The 21,970-nt window shown below is 36.0% G+C and overlaps 3 protein-coding genes and 1 long non-coding RNA gene across 4 annotated transcripts; 2 read left to right on the top strand and 2 right to left on the bottom strand.

The window, feature by feature from the left end:
* Positions 1 to 1,092: 1,092 nt before the first annotated feature.
* Positions 1,093 to 2,621, bottom strand: LOC141658455 (uncharacterized). Its single transcript, XR_012549267.1, has 2 exons — positions 2,550 to 2,621; positions 1,093 to 1,610 (listed from the first exon to the last, which is right to left on the bottom strand). It is a non-coding gene; the product is annotated as an uncharacterized LOC141658455 (long non-coding RNA).
* A 2,332-nt stretch (positions 2,622 to 4,953) lies between these two features.
* On the top strand, positions 4,954 to 6,593 carry LOC141586756 (uncharacterized). Its single transcript, XM_074408075.1, has 2 exons — positions 4,954 to 4,963; positions 5,926 to 6,593. The coding sequence occupies exons 1-2, from the start codon at positions 4,954 to 4,956 to the stop codon at positions 6,591 to 6,593; spliced, it is 678 nt and encodes a 225-aa protein (XP_074264176.1).
* A 4,825-nt stretch (positions 6,594 to 11,418) lies between these two features.
* LOC141586731 (putative UPF0481 protein At3g02645) lies at positions 11,419 to 13,083 on the top strand. The gene has a single exon (XM_074408040.1). It carries the CDS (start codon positions 11,419 to 11,421, stop codon positions 13,081 to 13,083), a length of 1,665 nt encoding a protein of 554 aa, XP_074264141.1.
* Positions 13,084 to 15,906: 2,823 nt separating this feature from the next.
* Positions 15,907 to 21,211, bottom strand: LOC141585917 (phosphatidylinositol/phosphatidylcholine transfer protein SFH8-like). The gene is made up of 14 exons (XM_074406991.1): positions 21,072 to 21,211; positions 20,340 to 20,640; positions 19,782 to 19,881; positions 19,301 to 19,567; positions 19,134 to 19,211; positions 18,528 to 18,629; positions 18,401 to 18,450; positions 18,218 to 18,317; positions 18,032 to 18,103; positions 17,835 to 17,945; positions 17,524 to 17,653; positions 16,638 to 17,041; positions 16,482 to 16,556; positions 15,907 to 16,399 (listed from the first exon to the last, which is right to left on the bottom strand). The coding sequence occupies exons 1-14, from the start codon at positions 21,076 to 21,078 to the stop codon at positions 16,379 to 16,381; spliced, it is 1,818 nt and encodes a 605-aa protein (XP_074263092.1). The 5' UTR covers positions 21,079 to 21,211; the 3' UTR covers positions 15,907 to 16,378.
* Positions 21,212 to 21,970: the final 759 nt, after the last annotated feature.

Genomic DNA, 21,970 nt, shown 5'->3' with positions numbered 1-21,970 from the left:
ACCCATACCCGACCCATTAGGGTCCGACCCTCAGGGTCTGGGTCGGGTCTCCGACCCACTGCCATCCCTATGGACACCTGCAAGAAAAATAGGGAGAGAAAGAAACATGACCCGACACGACCTCCCGAACGGCTGAAATTGAAGTGTATATACACGGTTTTCGGGATTCCAGGATCTCGGAACAAAAATGTCCGTAAATTACACCGACGGTTCATCAGGTCAGATAAAAGCGTCCACAAAATTTGAGGAGTAACAAAGAACATTTGAGGATGCCGGTATGCAATAAACTAATCTCGGGCGAAAGTTGGATACTTGTTAAAAATAGATTAATACTTGTTATTTGGTGCTTAAATCGAATAAGGCAACTCATGAAGCGACCTAGGACACATGGAAGAAAAATCGGTAGAGAAAGAAACATGACCCGACACGACCTCTCGAACGGCTAAAATTGAAGTGTATAATACATGGTTTTCGGGATTCCAGAGTGTCGAAACAAAAATGTCCGTAAATAACACGGGCAGTTTCTCGGGTCAGGTAAAGCGTCCAATGAAATTCTGAGGAGAAACAGATGACATTTGAGGCTGCCGCTATGCAATAAACTAATCTCGGGCGAAAGTTGGATACTTGTTAAAAATGAATTAGGGATCGTTTAGTTCACTACTTAGGAATGGAATGAATTGGAATGAGAAACCATAGGAGTATGGGGTTCCAATTCCATACATTCCAAAACATGTTTGGTTCATTAGAAAAATAAACATGAAGGAATGGAGTTTGAATCCATGGGAATGAGGTGGGTATGAGATTCCAAGGGGTTGGGGTGGAATGAGAATTCATCAGGATTCTAACTCCATTCCAAAATACCCCAACCAAACACTAGAATGACTAGAATCCATTTCATTCCATTCCAAACCCCCCAACCAAACACCTCCTTAATACTTGTTATTTGATGCTGAAATAGAATAAGGCAACTCATTAAGCAACCTAGGACACATGGAAGAAAAATCGGTAAAGAAATAAACATGACCCGACACGATCTCTCGAGCTGAAATTGAAGTGTATAATATTCAAAGGTCCCGGAATAAAAATGGCCGGTGGAATAAAAATGAGAGGTATAATAATAGCAAGAAAGAAAAATGCGCACTTGATGGAGGGCTTACATAAGGTAATAGAAATAACGTCATACAATTATAAACCAAAAAAGAAAAGGGTATGAAATTCGATAACACCCGATGATATTGTATAACGACGTTTTGAAACACTATTTAATGATTTCTTCTTGTAAAATTAGGCGCTTGATAATCATCCTTCCGATAGCTTTGTTACCGCGTTGGACAAGCCGGAACATAAGTTCTCCGTTATCGCGGGGTTTTTGGAATGAGTCGGAAGCCAATGATGTTATGTTGGCATCATTGGAATATGTTTGACTCGCACTCTTAATCTCCCTTTGTTTAGGGTCATAGACCTCAATTCTGATATCGGTGTATTCGCCAGCCACTTCGAACACGCCTATGTATGTCTTATTAGATTTTAGAAAACCCACATCAATCTTACCTCTAACATCAAGATTAACCACATTTGTATATTCCATATACAAGTTGCCATTGCCATTCCTGCATTTGAATTGTAACATCCATGGTTATTCTCGGTATGTAATTGAGTTTATGAGTTGTAAACTTGTAATAACGAGATGATGGTTGAAGTCCAACTATTATATTTATTTTTTATGACATTTTTTCATTCGAATGTCCATTGGGCTTGAAGAGTGCACAGACACCCCGTACCCCATACCATGGGTTGAAATTCAGCTTCGTGAGTTATTGGAGTTGAACCCGTGACCTTTGGTCACACTGGCTCTGATATCATGATAGATGAACCATCTCAACCAACCAAAACCTTAGGGTGATGGTTAAATTCCAACTATTATATTCGTTAACTATTGTGTATTGATCTGGATGGTTTATTTAAAAATTGTATAAAATATAAATAATACTTCTTATGTCCCGGTGGTGAATAGCTTACATTTGATTTAATTTGTTTTTTGGGTTTTTCTACGATGAGCAAATTTGTTTTTTGGATTTTTGTACGATATACCCCATGTGTTTTTTTGGATCCTACGATATACCTTCGCCTTTTCAAAATCACACTAAATACCCCCAAAATTAAGTAAATTGGTCTACAAATACCTACATGCTAAAATTTTACAATTTTAAATATTATATTTGGGCGGTTTTTAATAGCAAAAGGTTAACAACAATGCAGTTGGGGGAGTAGTAAAATAGAGTAAAATATAAACAAAAACTCTTTTATAGGCTTATCTTATACTTAGATTTGACTCCAAAAGAAGATTGGTCCAATGTTAATATTTAATTACATTTATATTTTAATAACCCAATATTTTATTATGATTACTAACATGTTTAAATCTCCAATAAAAATATCAAAATAAAATATTTTCTTGCAAATTTATTAATGAATTTAGTTGGAACTTTTGTTGTTAGGCTCGTACCGTTTTGCATTGGCCCATTGGCCTTAATTCAGAATTTACGTACCGTTTTGCATTGGCCCATCGGCCTGTCACGGTCAGCTCGTTGCCGTATATCTGGACCAAAGGAACATTCAACTCGACTACATTTTAATACGTACTTAATAAAGCACAATTATTGTTGTCAAAAAAAAGAGAGCACAATTAATAGAGAGCAATTCTTGTTTAAGATGATAGTATTTAAACTTAAGACAAATTAAATATAAGTACAATTATAAAATGAATTTTGGTGGAATTTCATGAAAAATCAAACAATAGAGTTTAATTTCACGTTTTGTTAAAGTTAAGGGGTTGATTGCTACAATTGAAATTTAAGGGGTCTGATTTCACCAGTGAACAAAGTTAAGGGGGACAAATTACCACTTTCGCGATATAATAATATGAAATATATGTTTTATTGAGTAACTTATATTTTAAGTGCAATAGCTAAAAGCCTAAAACTAGTGATTTCAAATCAAGCTCGTGAATTACCAAATTAACATCTCAAGGGGTTGTGTTTGGTTCACCATGGGAAGATAGAGTTTATAGGAAGTAAAATGGACCAAATTAATCGTGGATGATCGAAATCCAATTGTCTATTAAAGGCTTTTTTAAAACATAAATTCTCATTGAAGACGGGCACTATCCGTCACAAGCTGAAGACGGATAGTGCCCATCTCACAATATGCAAGTGACACTATTTATAGGGTGCTCCATTTCCCTCCCACTTGCCTTATTGTGAGAGAGACAATATCCGTCTTCAGCAGTTCAGCTTGTGGCGGATAGTGTCCGTCACAAGCAAGACTTATTGTTTTTAAAATAGAAACCCAAATTGAGACACACAAAATGGAATAGGGAAACTAAAGACCGGGATAAACGTAGTAATAAAAATTGCGATTTTATGGAGAATCAGAATTTTTAAGTTAATTGAAGTATTTTATTAGGTAAACTTATCCAACTTATCCTATGTCTATTTACTATCCATATGCTAGTTGTTTATTCGGGATTAGGGGTGAGCGTTGTTCCGAGACCGGACCATATATACCGGACCGAGCCAATGATCGAAATTGTGAATTTAGTGGACCGAATACCGGACCTAAAAGTTTCGGTTTTGGGCGGATCGGACCAAACTCGAAATATTCGGTACGGTCTGGTCAGGTCTTAGACCTAATTACAGGACCAAAAACTATGATTTGTCACTAATAATAATAAAATAATTAAATTTAGTTTCGCTAAATCAAACATAATAAATAATCAAACTATCATTTTATTTATAATTAAGCCTTAATTTTGAGTTTGTAATGTCTTTTAAAGGTAAATTAATAAACTATTTCAAAAATTATAAACATTAAGCTTTGGTCCGGACTTAAAATAATCGGTCTTGAACTGAACCGGACCGGAAACCGAAGCCTAAAAAAATACGGAGCAAGGACTCCACCAAAAAAATTCGGTCCGGTTCATTTTTCCTATCTGGACCTAAAAATTGCAGGGTCAATTTAGTCAACCGTCTTGATGGGCGGCCTGCACAAGGGACACCCATGGCCTATCCACGGACATAGATTGTATCTACGAAAGAGCAACTACGTATTTTTATAGCCAAGAGTTGAGGATGTAAACACATAACAACAAAAGTAATCGTTGATAGAAATTCTTACTGATAATGAAACGGTAACTGCCTGCAAGGAAAAAACAAGGAAACCCGAAGGAATGAATAAAGAAGTTAGTCTGCTGCCAAAAGTTCAGGAAAAAAAATAATAAAAAATCAAAAATGAAAAATGAAAAATGAAAAGAAGGTATAAAAATTGCTTACAGAGGGAGCCATTTCAGCAAATTTGAGTTTGATATCAAAGCGATGCCGGTAAGTTGGTTAACTGTATGATTGCTGCGACTATATTTATAGCACAAATCGTACCAAAATATCCTGATAAGTTAAGGCTCTGTTTGACACGACACTTTAGGCATCTTTTTGACCGGATTAGCTTTTTTGATAAAAATTTCAGGTAGCTTATTTGTTTTGTAAGTGTTTGGCACAAATAAGCTACCTGAAATGCTACACAGGGTAGCATTTGAGATTTTAGTTACCTGATCCTGTAAGATATTTCCATAAATCAAATAAGTATTATATTAATATTTAATTAAGTTATTTTATGGAAATTAAGTTGGTCCATTGTATGGTGGAATTTACCTAGGATTTTGTTTCCACTATTGTCTCCCATAAGTTACCATTCACAATTTAGGAAACTGTTCAGTTCACTCTTTGGTGGCAAGAGTCTATATAAGGGGAACATATTTATTCTGATTAAGGTTCACCGAGCCTACCTCATTAAGAATATACACCATCTAAATTGTGAGGCTGAGGGTTTGGAAACCAAGTCAGATTTGGTGCATAAGGAATTGGGTTATTCATTAAGACGGATCAATTATTTCAAGCAATGGCTGGAGGTAAGTAATCGATCTCTTTTATCGGTTCCGCATTCAGTTGATACATGTTCATTATGAGACTAGAACATGTTAATTTTTTGACTATAAAACTTACAGTTGGTATCAGAGCGATTAAATCGCCTCTGTCTTGCTTAATTAAAATATTCATTGCCGTGTAGAATTTTCCGTATTTTAGAATATTGACTTGATGGTTGGGTCGCGTGTTTTGCTAAAGCATGTATTAACTACGGAGTATTAAGTCGTGGGGTACATGGTTTCCCTAATTTTGTTGACATATGCTTTGCTCTTTTGACAATGCATGTGTCTGTTAATACTTTGGCATATGAAGCAACGTAAATTTGTGGGCATACTCATATTAAGTTGCATAAGCTCAGCAATTGAGTTTCAGAGTAAGCGCACTAGTTTTAACCATGATCACTAATTCTCTAGTTTGTATTTCGTATATTGAAAGTACCTTGTTTGACTTTAAGTATTGAGTTCGACCAGTTAATTTTATGGTCATATAATTTTTCTATATACATAAAGTTGAGTATATAGATTAATTATTAATGTCGAGTGATTCAAAATTTTATTAGTTAGAGAGTAGCCACAACACCTCTAATTAATTGAAATTTTATTTTGGAATCACATGTGGAAACTAGACATTATTTGTGATTAGTCGTATGTAATATAATGAGACTTACCCACAAGAATCTTGTTGTATGCATTTGTATGACTAATTAGGATGATATATTGAATCTTCTTTCTTAATCTACCTACAGGAGTTAAGAGATGTATATGATTTGATAGTATTGTCATTAAGCTAAAGTTTTATTTTTATGTATCTAATTGAGTAGAACTTTAGCCCACAGGCAAGTTTTATGTCTCTAGATACATATTTGAGCATGATTTACATTGGTAAAGCATGATTAAGTTTAAAGTCTCAACTTTGGTAATAAGCATGTTATTCATTATATTTGCAGTAATTTTACCTGGGAGTTCTACTGATGTTAAATTTGACATTCCTGAATTGAACGGTGATAACTATAAGGTCTGGAAAGAGAGAATGCTACTGCAGTTGAGATGGTTAGATATTGATTATGCTATTCGGAAAGACGAACCACCTAAAGTAACTAAAGAAAGCACTAAAGAAGCAATTGATCTTTATGAAAAGTGGGAGAAATCTAATCGTCTCTCTATTATGTTCATAAAGACAAGAATGTGTGCTAGTATCCGTGGTTCTGTCGATCAGCATACTAAAGTTAAAGATCTAATTAAGGTCATCGATGAGCGTTTTGCAACTTCTGATAAAGCTCTTGCTAGTACCTTAATAATGCAGTTTTCATCTTTGAGGCTCACCGAGACTAAATGTGTGCGTGATTATATCATGCGCATGAGGGATATTGCAGCCCAACTTAAGACCTTGGAAGTTACCATGTCTGACGATTTCCTTGTGCACTTCATTTTATGCACTCTTCCTCCAAAATATGCTCCTTTTAAGATCTCTTACAACACACATAAGGATAAATGGTCAATTAATGAACTTATGGCCATGTGTGTTCAAGAGGAGGGCAGACTGTTAATGGAGGAAGGTGAAAAGGTGAACCTTACTGTTGTTTCTTCTTCAAAGCGGCAAAAAGGGTTTTTTTAAAGATAAGGGAAAGGGAAAGATTTCAGCTGAGCCAGCCATTAAGAAGGAGTCTACGTGTTTCTTCTGTAAAAAAAAGGGACACATGAAGATAGACTGCATTAAGTTTAAGGCTTGGCTAAAGAAGAAAGGTAATTTTCATGCGTTTGTTTGTTATGAATCTAATATGGTTAATGTTAATCATATTACATGGTGGATTGATTCTGGAACTACAATCCATGTTTCGAATACCTTGTAGGGTATGACAAACCTAAGGAAACCAGTGGGCAGTGAACTTTCAATCTATTCAGGAAACCAGATTAGTTCACATGTGGAGGCCATTGGGACATGCAACTTAATATTAAGTAGTGGTTTTATTTTGCATTTGGAAAAGACATTTTATGTTCCAAATTTCTCTAGAAATTTGATTTCAGTATCAAGACTTGTACCTTTGGGTTTTACCTTTAATTTTTCGACTGGATTCAAAAGATTCTCGAAATTATGAAATTATTGGTTATGGTATTTTGTCGATAATTTATATCGTCTTGAACTGCAAAATAATATTACTCATAATTCTATGCATGTCAATGCTGGTTTAAAACGTTGTATTATGAATGAGAATTCCTCTATTTTATGGCACCGGAGATTGGGACATATCTCCATTAAGAGGGTAAAAAGATTAGTAAAGGATGGAGTACTTGATACTTTAGACTTTACTGATTTTGATACTTGTGTTAGTTGCATTAAGGGTAAGCAAACTAACATGTCTAAGAAAGGTGCAAAGAGAAGTTCTAGCCTATTAGAAATCATACATACGGATATTTGTTGTCCGGACATGAACGCTAATGATCCAAAATATTTTATCACCTTTATTGATGATTACTCACGTTATATGTATCTTTACTTACTTCATTCTAAGGATGAAACTTTTGATGCCTTTAAATTGTTTAAGGCTAAAGTAGAGAACCTATGCGGTAAGCGCATTAAGATTGTGAGATCTGATAGAGGTGGGGAATACTATGGTAGATACACTGAGAACGGACAAGCACCTGGTCCATTTGCTAAATTTCTTCAAGAGCATGGGATTGTTGCCCAATACACTATGCCTGGTTCTCCGATCGATCGAATGGTGTAGCAGAAAGAAGAAATAGGACATTAATTGAGATGGTGCGTTGTATGAGAAGTAATGTTAAACTTCCTTCATTTTTGTGGGTTGATGCTCTTAAGATGGCAGCGTATATATTAAATCGGGTTCCTTCCAAGGCTGTGTCTATGACACCTTTTGAGCTATTTAAAGGATGGAAACCGAGTTTAAGACATATACGCATTTGGGGATGCCCGTCGGAGGTGAGAGTGTATAATCCATAAGAAAAGAAACTTGATCCAAGGACTATTAGTGAGTATTTCATTGGATATGCCGAAAAGTCTAAGGGTTATAGATTCTATTGTCCATCTCATAGTACAAGGATTGTGGAATCAAGAAATGCTAAATTTCTTGAGAATGACTTGATAAGTGGGAGTGACCTAATTCAGGACATTGTCCTGGAGAGGGATCATCATGAAGTTCCACCCTCTGATTCAAGTGACAGATTGGTTGTCATTCACACTCCTCAAGTTCAATCGAGTGTTACACAACCAGTGATAGAAATTCCATAAAATGTCGATCAAAATATGGTAGATCATAATGAGGAAGAGGTTCACCATGAGGATGAACAAGTTCCATTAAGAAGATCTATTCGTGAAAGGAGATCGGCTATTCCTGATGATTATGAAGTATATCTACAAGAATTGGATTATAATGTTGGAGCTGATAATGATCCTATGTCGTTTTCACAAGCCGTAAGTTCTACAGATTCAAACTTATGGATGAATGCTATGAATGACGAGATGAATTCTATGGCATCTAATGGAGTTTGGGATCCCGTTGTATTATCTGATGGTGTAAAACCTATTGGGTGCAAGTGGGTCTATAAGACTAAAAGAGATTCACTTGGCAACATCGAGAGACATAATAAGGCAAGACTCGTTGCTAAAGGATTCACTCAAAGGGAGGGAATTGACTACACGGAGACCTTTTCTCCTGTATCAAAGAAAGATTCTTTTCGAATTGTCATGACATTAGTAGCTCATTTTGATTACGAGTTACATCAAATGGATGTGAAAACAGCATTTCTCAATGGTGATTTAGAGGAAGAGATTTATATGAAACAACCTGAAGGATTCTTCTCTAAATATGGTGAGCATTTGGTTTGTAAGCTAAATAAATCCATATACGGTTTAAAACAAGCTTCCCGACAATGGTATAAGAAATTCCATGAAGTTATTTCTTCATTCGGTTTCGAAGAAAATATAATGGATTAATGTATATATCTTAAGGTCAGTGGGAGTAAAGTTTGTTTTCTAGTGTTGTGTGTGGATGATATTTTGCTAGCAACCAATGATAAAGGGTTGCTACATGAGGTGAAACAATTCCTTTCAAGTAATTTTGATATGAAAGATATGGGTGAGGCATTTTATGTCATTGGCATTAAGATCCATAGAGATAGATCTCGAGGCATTTTGGGGTTGTCTCAAGAGGCCTATATCAATAAAGTACTTGAAAGATTCAGGATGAAAGATTATTCACCAAGTTTAGTACCAATTGTGAAAGGTGACCAGTTCTGCTTGGACCAGTGCCCTAGGAATGACATTGAAAAAGAACAAATGAAGAATATTCCATATGCTTCAGCTGTTGTTAGCATTATGTATGCTCAGGTCTGTACTAGACCCGACATTGCATATGCGGTTGGAGTGTTAGGAAGATATCAGAGTAACCCAGGACCTGATCACTGGAAGGCTGCAAAGAAAGTGTTGAAATACCTTCAAGGTACTAAGGATTACATGCTTATGTTTAGACGGACTGAGAATCTTGAAGTAGTAGGTTACTCCGACTCCAACTACGCTGGTTGCATAGATTCACGTAAATCCACGTTAGGATATGTGTTTATGCTAGCTGATGGAGCTGTGTCATGGAGGAGTGTGAAGCAAACCTTGACGGCTACTTCTACTATGGAGGCTGAGTTCGTATCTTGTTTTGAGGCTACCTCACATGGTGTTTGGTTGAAAAGTTTCATATCTGGGCTTAGAGTTATTGACTCTATTTGTAGGCCGCTAAGAATGTATTGTGATAATTCAGCTGCTGTGTTTATGGCTAAGAATAATAAAAGTGGAAGTCGAAGAGCGTGTTCAGGAAAAGAAAGTGATCATTAAACACATTAGCACAGAGTTGATGATTGCAGATCCCTTGACTAAAGGCATGCCAATTAAGACTTTCAAGGATCATGTAGTGAGAATGGGACTTGGTTCCATTATGTAGTACATTCATTAAGTTTTTGTAAGAAACTTTTATTAAGTTGGATATTTTCTCTTTTGGATTTATATGCGCATATTTATTAAAGTTATGTTGAGAAATATCATTTTGTTTGAACCTCGAGTAAACGTGGGGTTTACTCATTAAGTTAAATGTGTGTGGTGTGAGTGACTTGATATATTGTGATACATGGAAGATTAATTTTTGCTCTAAGGGAATTCGTCGCCATGATCCATATATTGTGTCTCTTGTTAAATGGACCAAGTGGGAGAATGTAAGATATTTCCATAAATCAAATAAGTATTATATTAATATTTAATTAAGTTATTTTATGGAAATTAAGTTGGTCCATTGTATGGTAGAATTTACCTAGGATTCTGTTTCCACTATTGTCTCCCATAAGTTACCATTCACAATTTAGGAAACTGTTCAGTTGACTCTTTGATGACAAGAGTCTATATAAGGGGAACATATTTATTCTGATTAAGGTTCACCGAGCCTACCTCATTAAGATTATACACCATCTAAATTGTGAGGCTGAGGGTTTGGAACCCAAGTCAGATTTGGGGCATAAGGAATTGGGTTATTCATTCAGACGGATCAATTATTTCAAGCAATGGCTGGAGGTAAGTAATCGATCTCTTTTATCGCTTCCGCATTCAGTTGATACATGTTCATTATGAGACTAGAACATGTTAATTTTTTGACTATAAAACTTACAGATCCTGCTTGAAATTACATTATTACCCCTTCAATTTATAATATTAAATAATTATCATATCTCTCTATGTCATTTCACCAAAATAAGTTACCCTTACAGTTAATTTGTCAAACATAATTTTACATAATCAGCTATCTTATCAACTCTTGATTTTCAGTTAACTTATTAGATACCTTTTTAGGTTTCAATTAATTTTTCAGTTTTCACGTAGCTTTTCAGGTTTTAGTCACCCTTTCAGCTAGTTTTACCAAAACAGAGCTTAAGTTCAGTACAAGTCCATTAACTTCAGATCACTTCAGCTCCATTAAGTTTAGTTAAGTTCAATTCAGACAGTTTTAGTTCAAAAGACCAGGGCCTTATTGCTCGTCAATGTTTTTTCTCAAAAAAATAAGGGTATAAGTGAGAAAATGAAAAAGTTGAAAAGTACAAGTGAGAATATCCAAATCGAAGCGTCTTGCTTCTGACGGACACTATCCGTCACAAACTGAATACAAATAACATCCCTCTTACAATAAGGCAAGTGGAAGGGCAAGTGGAGGGAAATGGCATAAATAGTGTCGCTTCCATATTATGAGAGGGGAACTATCCATCTCCTGAAGAAGCTGTATATTGGGGACCGCATAAAGTTAAATAGGAAGAGCAAATGTGAATGGGGAGACTATAAGAAAATGTCTACTTTGCTACTTGCGTAGGATATTCATCTCAGGAATAACTCCATATATCCTGTTTTGTTCTGGATTTAATGGCTACGAAAAAAAACTTTAGAAAGCAATGAAACAATGGCAGTAATTAGCAATAAGGATTGGGTGATCTCCATTAAAACCAAACTACACGAAGAAGTAACGCCTAGCAGTAACATAAAGACGTGCATATACAGGGTTCCCGTATGGTTGAAACAACATGTATGTGATGGTAATGATGAAACACCATACGTACCCGAGATTATCTCTTTTGGGCCTTACTATCGTGCCGGATTAAACCTTGCAGAGATGGAGAACCACAAGTGGCGTTGTCTTAAAAAAATGTTGGAACGCCAGAAACAACAAGTTGACGAATACCTTGAAGAAATGAAGAAACTCGAACCTGAAGTACGCGGCTGTTATCAAGAACCGGTTCAAATGGACAGCAACGCGTTTGTGGAGATGTTAGTTCTTGATGGTTGCTTCATGTTGGAGTTCCTTAGAGTCCATAAGTTTGGATTAATGCATCTTAAATACACTTTCGATGATCCCGTCTTTTCTAAAAGTACTATAACACATGTTATTGCAAGGGACATGATTAAGCTTGAGAATCAACTTCCTATTATTGTCCTTAAAAGGCTTCTAGAGATTCAAGAAAAGAAGGATATTAGTGAAAGACGTATCGCGAGGCTAGTTTTGCGTGCGCTCTCGTCTATATGGGTCACTACTGAGATCCCTAGTAAAAACAAACTTAAGGATATGAGGAAAGCTGTTGCTTCTGATTCTGGAAACGAGTTGCTTCATTGCCTGGATATTTTTCGGTCCGGCCTTCTGTACCAACCAACATCTACTCATGTACACTTACAATCTGACGCTGAGTCGGATAATTCTGAAATTAATGGATTAATAAACTCGAGGTTGGATGAGCTTCAAGAACAACAACTTGATCAAGCTATAGAGTTGGAGAGTTTTGATAATCATGTTCCCAATTTGAGGCCGGATGGTGAGGTGGCGAGTTCTGAAAATCATGTTTCAAGCTCAAGTTCGGAGGATGAGTATGAAGCACAAGACTCGGAAACTAGAAAAAACAGCAGAAAAATGTCATATTTAGAAAATGTAGTTAAAAGGGTAATAATGATGTGTGGATGGTGTCCTCGACCATATTATGAAGAAATCGAGAACAATAATTCAGCGTTGATGGTGTACTGTGTGGAAGACCTGAGAGTGGCTGGCGTGAAGTTCAAATCGCGCAATTGTCAATCATTTTGGGATTTAAAATTTGATAAACAAAAAGGACTGCTAGAGATTCCCCCAATCAAGATTGACGATGCAACGAAGACTGTATTTCTGAACTTGATTGCATACGAACAATGCCACCTCAGAGACTTTACTGACATGCAGATTACAGACTATGCGGCCTTCATGGACAATCTGGTCAACTCGGCTGCTGATGTGGGCCACCTCCATCAAACCGGAATCATAATTCACCAACTTGGGAGCGATGTTGAGGTGGCAGACCTATTTAACCGTTTTGTTAAGAAGGCCTTTGTTGATTGGAAAGACGGAAAGCTGAAAAACTTATATGAAGAATTAAACAGGTACTGCACTCATAGGAGACATAGATGGAGGGCAAGTTGGCGAAACGAGTATATGACGAATCCTTGGGTTATTATCTCCATCATTGCTGCTATTGTCTTGTTCGGAGCTACTATTCTGCAAACTGTTTATACCGTTTTTCCTTATTATATACCTGGTAAAAGTTAGTGATCGATCTTCGTTCCACAATATTTTACATTTTTACTGTATGACTACGATACTACGATTGATCAAATGAGTCAAATGTTATCTATATAAGAACTTTTTTACGACTGCCAAAAAAAAATATGATACTATGAATCATTTCATTACTCACTTATAAAATAAACTAATTAAATATACATTTAAATCATTACTTATATTATCTAAATACATTAATTAAATGTGGTATATAATATCGAGGCTTGTTAATAAGTCGTCTTGGAATAATATTTCGGCTAATTTGAGCAATTTACGAAATATTTTAAATAATATTTTGACTAATATTAACAATTTCTAGAATATTTTCTCAACTTCCCATTCTTCTTATCACGTGATTATAAGAAATTGATATGTGAATTCATGGTGAGACATAAATTGTTTCAGTAACAATGCACATTCTCGTCTCAAATACTATCACTAATCCTTGACATGGAAATGCTCGCCTTGGCTCTTTTTTAATTATTGTTTTTTTTTTTTGTTAATATGCATATTTATTTGTTCTTAAATTATAAATTAATTTTAAGAAAGAAGAAACTATAAATTACTTTTAAGAAAGAAATGTAAAAAGAATGTGATTCGAGTTTCAAAATCTAAGAGTGAATTTAAGTTTCGGCTGGGCATGAGCTTGAGTTTAAATCTAGACATTGTTAATAAAGTCCAATTACTTAGCCGCTATTTTTGTTAACACGGTAATCCTGCTAGGCTGGTACACCCAAAAAAAAAAAAAAAAAAAAAAATCTGGACCTGTCTTTGCACTCGGTCACAATTATTGGAATGCATATCATACATGTTAATGGGTGATATTGGGTTTGAGTATGAGTGTATGACACGATGACAAAAATTCATAAAAGTCTTCGACTTTAAAAGGAAACTAGCATGAAATTACCCAAATGTAATATCGACCTACATTAAATAGAAACCGAATAATGGACCCGACATAGAAGAAGGTTGAATTAAGAACAAGCGTGTTGTTGGATATTTTGTAATTTGTACAGTGACATTAAACTACGTAGACTAATATATACTTGGACACAATTATTTTGTGTAGAGCAAACTAATATCCCCTTGGATTGTAACATTAGATCAACGCAAAATGCGGTTCATACAAAGCCGTCACAATAAATTGGAATTTGGAATGCATGTCATGTCATGTTAATGGGTGATACTCGGTTTGAGTATGACATGTGGTCACAAACTCGTTAATTCTTCGACTTTACAACGAATCTAGCACGAAACTACCTAAAAATCCGAAATAATACCAATCTACATTCGTTAGAAACCGAAAAATGGACCCGACATGGAAGAAGATTGAATAAAGAACAAAGCGTGTAGTTGGGATATTTTGTATAGTGGTATAACTACATTGACTAATTTACTTGGACACAATAATTTGTGTAGGGCAAAAATAGAGACACCCTTAGATTGTACTCCGTAGTACCATTTTAATCAAACAAAAAGCAAGCTTGTTGTACTCGGCCTATGGACCGTGTATGATATATACCGTGTCGATAAGATTTAATTGATCAATGTCAAACTATTCACACACAAATGACAAATCACAATTATATTTCGTAGTAATTGCTATGGATGTGCATATATTGCCATATTATTCCTCTTGCCGACAAATAGTAAGACCATTGACAATTGACATTAAGCGTCGTCTCATTATAGAACAATCATTTCAATAATATTTGACACTTAAGCATTGATTACAAGATAATGAAATCTCTTTTCATATAGGTAGGGATGGTTACGGAGGCTAAAATTGAATAGAAATCGATTGGAATGAAGCGACCTAGGACACATGGAAGAAAAATCGGTAGAGAAAGAAACATGACCCGACACGACCTCTCGAACGGCAAAAATTGAAGCGTAAATAACACGGACAGTTCCTCGGGTCAGATAAAGCGTCCAATGAAATTCCGAGGAGTAACAGAGGACATTTGAGGCTGCCAATATGCAATAAACTAATCTCGGGCGAAAGTTGGATACTTGTTAAAAATGGATTAATACTTGTTATTTGATGCTGAAATAGAATAAGGCAACTCATGAAGCCTGGGAGACATGAAGAAAAATCGGTAGAGAAAGAAATATGACCCGACACGACCTCTTGAATGGCTGAAATTGAAGTGTATAATACACGATTTTCGGGATTCGAGGAACCCGGAATAAAAATGGCCGCAAATCACATGGACGGTTAGTACTCGAGTCAGATAAAACGTCCACACAAATTTTGACGAGTAACAGAGAACATTTGTGGGTGCCTATTTACAATAAACTAAACTCGAGTGAAAGTTGGATACTTGTTTAAAAATGGATTAATACTTGTTTTTTTGGTGCTGAAATCGAATAAGGCAACTCCTGAAACAAACTCGGACACGTGCTAGAAAAACCGGGAGAGAAAGAAACATGACCCTGAAATCCCGAAAATCGTGTATTATACACTTCAATTATAAAATAACACCACTAACTTCTCGCTAAAACAAAAACGAAAAATTCATTTCATGATTTCTTACGGTTTTATTTGTTATTCCTCGAATCAAAATACAACTAATCCATAAATAAATACACAAAAAAAAAGTTAAACTCTATATATACCGTGCATAAATTGACAGTAACATACGATGTATTACCACCAATTGCTTATTTTTTGAGCATTACAATAAAGTTTTCGAGTTTTATTTTAAAGTTTCTGAGTTTTATTATAAAGTTTCTGAGTTTATTCAATTAGACATTAACCTCAAAAAATTAAAATATAACTCAAAAACATTACATATAAAATCAATTCCATTTGAGTTTTGACGGCAAAAAATTAAAATGTAACTTATAAACTTTAAGAAATTCAGAAAAAATACACATATGCTCAAATACTAATGAAGTATGAGGTAATACATCTGATGTATGTTCCTATTTCTCATAAATTGCACAGGGTCTATACTTGTATCTCCAAGTAAAGACCAAGTAGAATTCATGATGTATTGATGTTTAGTTTACCTTAATCAAGTCCAAGACCCATCGTTGTAAAATTTGCCGTTGTTGCTCCGATTACCAACAGAAAAAATAACGGATGCCACGACACAAACAATAAGAGACGTAGCACGAGAACTTTAAAATGTCGAGCCAAAAAACAAAACATGATACAAACACCAGACACAAGCCAAAGAAAATGTGGCAACAATATTTTGTATATTCCCTTTGGATTCGACGGATTCTAATCCTCAAACTTTAGCAAATGTGTCCATTAAGACCAGTGGTTGATCTTTCAGCAACAAAAAGCTCTCTCCTGTGACGGAAAGATTAAACATTTATGAATATTCGAAATCCAGGTCAAGGAATTATGCCATCGGAATTTTTTTAGGACTCACCCTGTACGTAGCTGCTGCTTGTGCATCTACGTACACCAGAACGTCTTCCTGCCTCATCAAAGCTTCATGCAGCGCCTGTTAATAACATCACCGTGTAATTGTAAAATGAAGAACGCTTTTTAACCAGCTCTAAACACAGTAAAAAAGAAACTTCACCTTTTTCGTGGAAATTAACTCCGCTTCTAATGCATTCACTCGATATATTGCAGTATTTAACAGCTCTTCTTTCTCGGAAGGCATTTTCATAAATTTAGTTTGTAAAGTAGACACTCTCTCTTCCAACTCGGTAAGCCTTCTTAGTGTATGTGAAAACAGATTTGTATCAGCGAGCTGCAAACCTGCCGGAGATCTAAAATCTTCTTTGGAAGTTGGCTGAATAATCACATCTGGGATGCTGTGACGAAAATATGAAATCAGACTGGTAGCGCCTCTAAACAATTTTTGAGTTGCAGATTGTAAGAGGCCGATCAGAGTTGTAAAGAAAGCCATGATCACTGTCAAAAATCGAAGACGCTGCTGCCACTTTGCAGTATCTTCGATGGATGGCTCAGAGAGCTTTTCTGCAACAAGTTACAGTAGAAATGCTGAAATAGGAGTACTGAATTAGAAATATGTTGCATCAGATAATGATACATCGACTTTGTATTCCAAACCGACTAACAAGTAACAACAACAACAACAACGTCAGAGCCTTAATCCCAAAATGATTTGGGGTCGGCTGACATGAATCATCCTTTAGAACCGTCCATGGGTGAACACATACCTCAAAATGCGAAAAAAATAGAAAAGAAAAATTGAAAAACAAAAGGGGAGTGAAATATACAAAAGCCAGGTAAACTTTTAGGTTTTAAAATCGAAATCCGGATTTCTTTTATAAAAACTTAGAATTTAAATCGAGAGTAAAGATTAAAACGATTTTGAAAACCGAAGTAAAACTTAAGGTCAATAAATTATACATAATGCTGCATGTTCCAGAACTCGATTATACCATTGATTTTATACAGCAGAATTCTAGCATTATGAATAAGTCGGTAATGCTAACCTCTTGATGAATTTATCTGAGAAGTAGAGAGGTCTCCAACACATGTATCATCCTGAATCTTTGCAACCGGTACATACTCATCATTATGATGCAAGGGACAAGTAGAACTAACAGTTTCCGCAGCCCTACCCTGTAACAAGGCATTACTTAAGAAGGTTTTTTCGTTGAATCATCTAATTATCTACATATGCAACAAAATAAGAAATCCAAGGTAAAGAATCTGAGCTTACGAACGCTTCACATGTCACCAACATTTATATGAACGACAATGCTGAATAATCTAATAAACATCGACTTCGTTCAGCACTTACTTCTTCATCAACTGGCATCAATTTTGATGGTGCAGAACCAGGTGATCTAGATAAAGAAAATTCTTCAACCTCGGATCCAGATTCTGCAGTGGATACGTCACTATCTTTCATCTGATAGTGACGCATGTGGAAACAGTAAATAATCCCTTCAGTTTGGCTTCAGTACGAATTTTATATCAGATAAAAAAAAAGTTTACCAAGTTGTCACAAGCAATCAACTTTCCTTCACTGTTTGAAATAGCCACCTCGGCTTCACCAGTTTGGATGGTCTGGAAACGGTAATTCAGATATAGGTAAGTCTAACTAGTAAAGATGAAACAATGTATCAAGAGTCGTACTTAAGCACCAGTAATACCGGAACACGACTGCTCAATTGTGACAACCTTTAAAATATCAGGATCTTTCCAGGGCCCCTTATCAGACCTCATACAGCCACCTTGGTCTGCACAATTGCACGTCCCACCCATGAATTCAGGCAACTGACTGTATGAAACAGAAACACCGGAACACATGATAAAGCCGACTAAATACAATTTTCAAATTGAGGAAAACGAGAAGAACTAAACCTTTTGTCAATAATCTCTAGCAATTTGTTCTGATACTTCTGGCCAAGAACCTGAAAAGAAAGAAATATATTAAACAAGTGATCATCATTTACGACGTTTAGCTATCTCAAGACACTCGGAAACATACATGAATTTTGGATGATGTATGAGGATCAAGAAGAGTCTTGATTGTGCTCCAGACTAGTTTAAAACCACTGCCAGCATTAATGATGTACATGCGGTGCAGCGTCTGTAAATATATCGTCATCAAAAGAAGTAATCTTATTTTTATGACATTTGGAGGACACGATGAAAAACTGCGTCCAATATACAACTGTTAGAGTATAAAGCCGATCTTGGGATTCCAACCATCGGCTTAAGCTTTTGGTTGAGATTGTTTATTGACATGGTATCAGAGCCAGTGTGACCGCAAGGTCACGGGTTCGAATCTCATCCCCCTCAATTCTAAAGTAAAATATTAGCACCCGCAAGGTCACGGGTTCGAATCTCACCCCCCTGGGCCCCCTCAATTCTAAAGTAAAATATTAGCACCAGGTTTGGGCATGCCTGCAGTTGCATCCACACTTCAAGCCCAAAGGGCATTCGTGTGAGGAGGTGTGTTAGAGTATAAAACCGATCTTGGGACTGACTACTTCACAATAATATACGAAGGGCAGACACTTTAGTGAGCCATTTTGCTTTTATCCATCAGATTTCACTAATACGTATTGGCAATGTTAGAGTACACATTTACCTCTGGGTAGTTGTCGTTATCAATCTTCTGCAGTTGTATAATGAGGTCACGAGCAGGTTTAGCTATGTTTTTCAAGCCCTAATGACGAAAACATTAAGAATAATTATAAACAAGTCTATAGAATGTCCAATACATACACGAAAGGAGACGTCAGCAATTCAGCATACCATGCCTTGCACATCCAGAATGGATGTAGTTGAATCTATATGCCTTTTGGCAGCGATGGAGCAAGCAGGAAATTTTATTGCAAAGCATTTTTCAAAGTCCTGTGCATGATACTTCAGGTAACGTTCCATTGACGTTACTTGCATAAGCTTTTCAGCATCAACTTTGCCCAACTGATATATGTAGACAGGCCTCCCATCCTTGTCCACACCATGAAAACCTTGGGGACAGAACTTCAAGACTTCGTCCAACTCATGGTATTCAAAATCCTGACGACAGAAATTTGATAGATGTATGTCTTAAGTACCAAGTAGACTTAACACCCCTATTAGGTTTTCGATTCAGTTCACGCAACAGGTTCAAGGATCGATTAACTAAACACCGAAGCAGAGATCAGTAGACCAACAAATACAAATGACCAATAGTTCATGCCATGGTTGTAACGGTAACTGACTACAAATGTCTATTAGTCTAGTCAATCACCTTGAGGAGAGTATCGGCACCAAATTCTTTTCTCCATTGAAGCATATTAGCCCACATTTGCTTTGCTTTCTCAATGTCGAACTTTCTTGCCTTCAAAAACCTAAAAAAGGATGACTGTTGATATAAAATAAAATACTTCTGAGATATCAAAAGAGATAGAGGTTAAGAGTTAGTGAATAAGTAATCCCCGACTGCACGATATGACAGTCACCTGTAATATGCAACATTTTTCAGTAATAACAACCGATACATCTCCGAATCAGCACACTTCTAAGACCAACAAAGCAAGAAGCCCATGGTAAAGCGGTCCCATATAGACTGCTGGTGTTAGAATCAACAAAAAAAATTACTCACTCCATCCCAGTCATTTGTTGTCCTTTGGTTTTGGCACAAAGACCAAGGAAAGGGAGGGGGGCCAGTTATAAGATGACAAGTGGACAAAATTGAGTGTCAATGATTAAATTGCTCATTAAATGCAATCCTAAAATAGAAAGGACAACAATTGACTGATCACCCAAAATGGAAAAGGACAACAAATGACCGGGACAGAGGGAGTACCTCAGCAGCATATAATAATCATCATGTCTTGCAGGCAGCAATTCATTCGAAAGTAAAGTCTCTCGAAAAGCTTGTACAGCCTGCACTTCCTTATTATCGCGCACATCCTTGATGGAAACACAAGCGCCTCTTCCCTCAACTTTCCTTTTCCCTTTCCTTATGCTGAGTGAACGCCTTAGTTTACTAGAGGCACTAATGGCTCTATTCTTTAGACTACCATTCCTCTTCTTTTCATTTTCCGATGCTTCAACATCTGATTTTCGCTCACTGTTTTCAGGGATACTGAATGATCCTTCAAAGCCTGTAAGTAATAACATCAATACAGCGACAACAACATTACCCCAATGCTAGCCTGTAAGTAATAACATCAATAAAATCCTACAACCGGTTGTATTTTTACAACCGGGTTATATTTCTGTAACATTTTACAAAGTTAGTGAGCTCACAGAAGCTCAAAAGAAACAATCTGGTAACTGGTTATAGGATCCATTAACCGCGACAGACCTCATCGGTCTAAAAACATCACAATTATACAATCAAAACAACTTACAATTTATAAATATAAGCAAAACGGTCCATTTAGGCCGAAATTATCTACATAAATATAAATCAAATAACACAAATCAACTGATTTACACACTGCCGCAGTTAATTAACTACTGTATTACATTTAAGCAACAGTTAAAAAAATAAACACATAAATGAATAAACAGTTAAAAACAGTTAAACTACCTGACATAAGAAAGTGAAGAAAAGTACAGTAGAATTCTCAAACTTAATTTTTTTTTTCTTGATTATATGATTTTTTATTTTTAGAATATAAAATCAAAAAGTAAATTAATTCCATGTTCAAGAAAGATGTACTAGCGGTGGATTACTCGAGCGGTCCACTCTACGTATCTTTTTGTAATGTTTTTCTTTTTCAAATTTGTGGCATGCAACTACCGCCTCCCTTTTTGGTTTCCTCTTTCAACATGCCACGTTTCCTGTCTACTGTAATCTTATAAGAAAGACATACGAGAAGGTCTTTTGTAAGACGGTTTTATAACACCCCTATTAAAAGGACATTTATAAATTGACGCATTTGGTAACAACACGGATAGTCCAGTAAATCAGCAACTGATTTTACAATGTTACTTCTGTAAAACGATTTTACACAAACGGATTGATCAGAGTAATATTTCATTGGTATATTGACGTTTCACTATTTACAAATTATTGTATAAGCGGTTAAATTATTGTATAAGCGGTTTTATAACAAAATCACTTCTTTACATATAAAACGACTCATTTAAGGTTTTTTTTACATTTTTTTGATGATAATCGCACATTCTTTAACAAGTACTCATTTTTATGTTGTTAATAGCCTATTTCATTTTGTAAAATTTTTGTACTATTTCAAGACTTTTAGTTCCCCTGCAGAGGGGAGGGGAGGGGAGGGGAGGGGGGGCCCTTGCTCTCCAAAGGGTTGACCTTGAAAGCTTCTGCCCTTACGAGAAGTCTTCAACCCAAGCCACCCCGAAGCACAGAGTGGAAACTAGAAACTACAAAATAGCACCACAGCACCACTTGACTGTTTAAGGGATCCTTAAGAAATTAGTACAGGAAGCAAATAATCAAACGTAGATCAG

Source organism: Silene latifolia, chromosome 6 (genome assembly GCF_048544455.1).
Source record: "Silene latifolia isolate original U9 population chromosome 6, ASM4854445v1, whole genome shotgun sequence".
In the NCBI taxonomy this organism is placed as follows: domain Eukaryota; kingdom Viridiplantae; phylum Streptophyta; class Magnoliopsida; order Caryophyllales; family Caryophyllaceae; genus Silene; species Silene latifolia.
The sequence above is the reverse complement of the archived record's forward strand: the minus strand, read 5'-3'. Positions and strand labels throughout refer to the sequence as shown.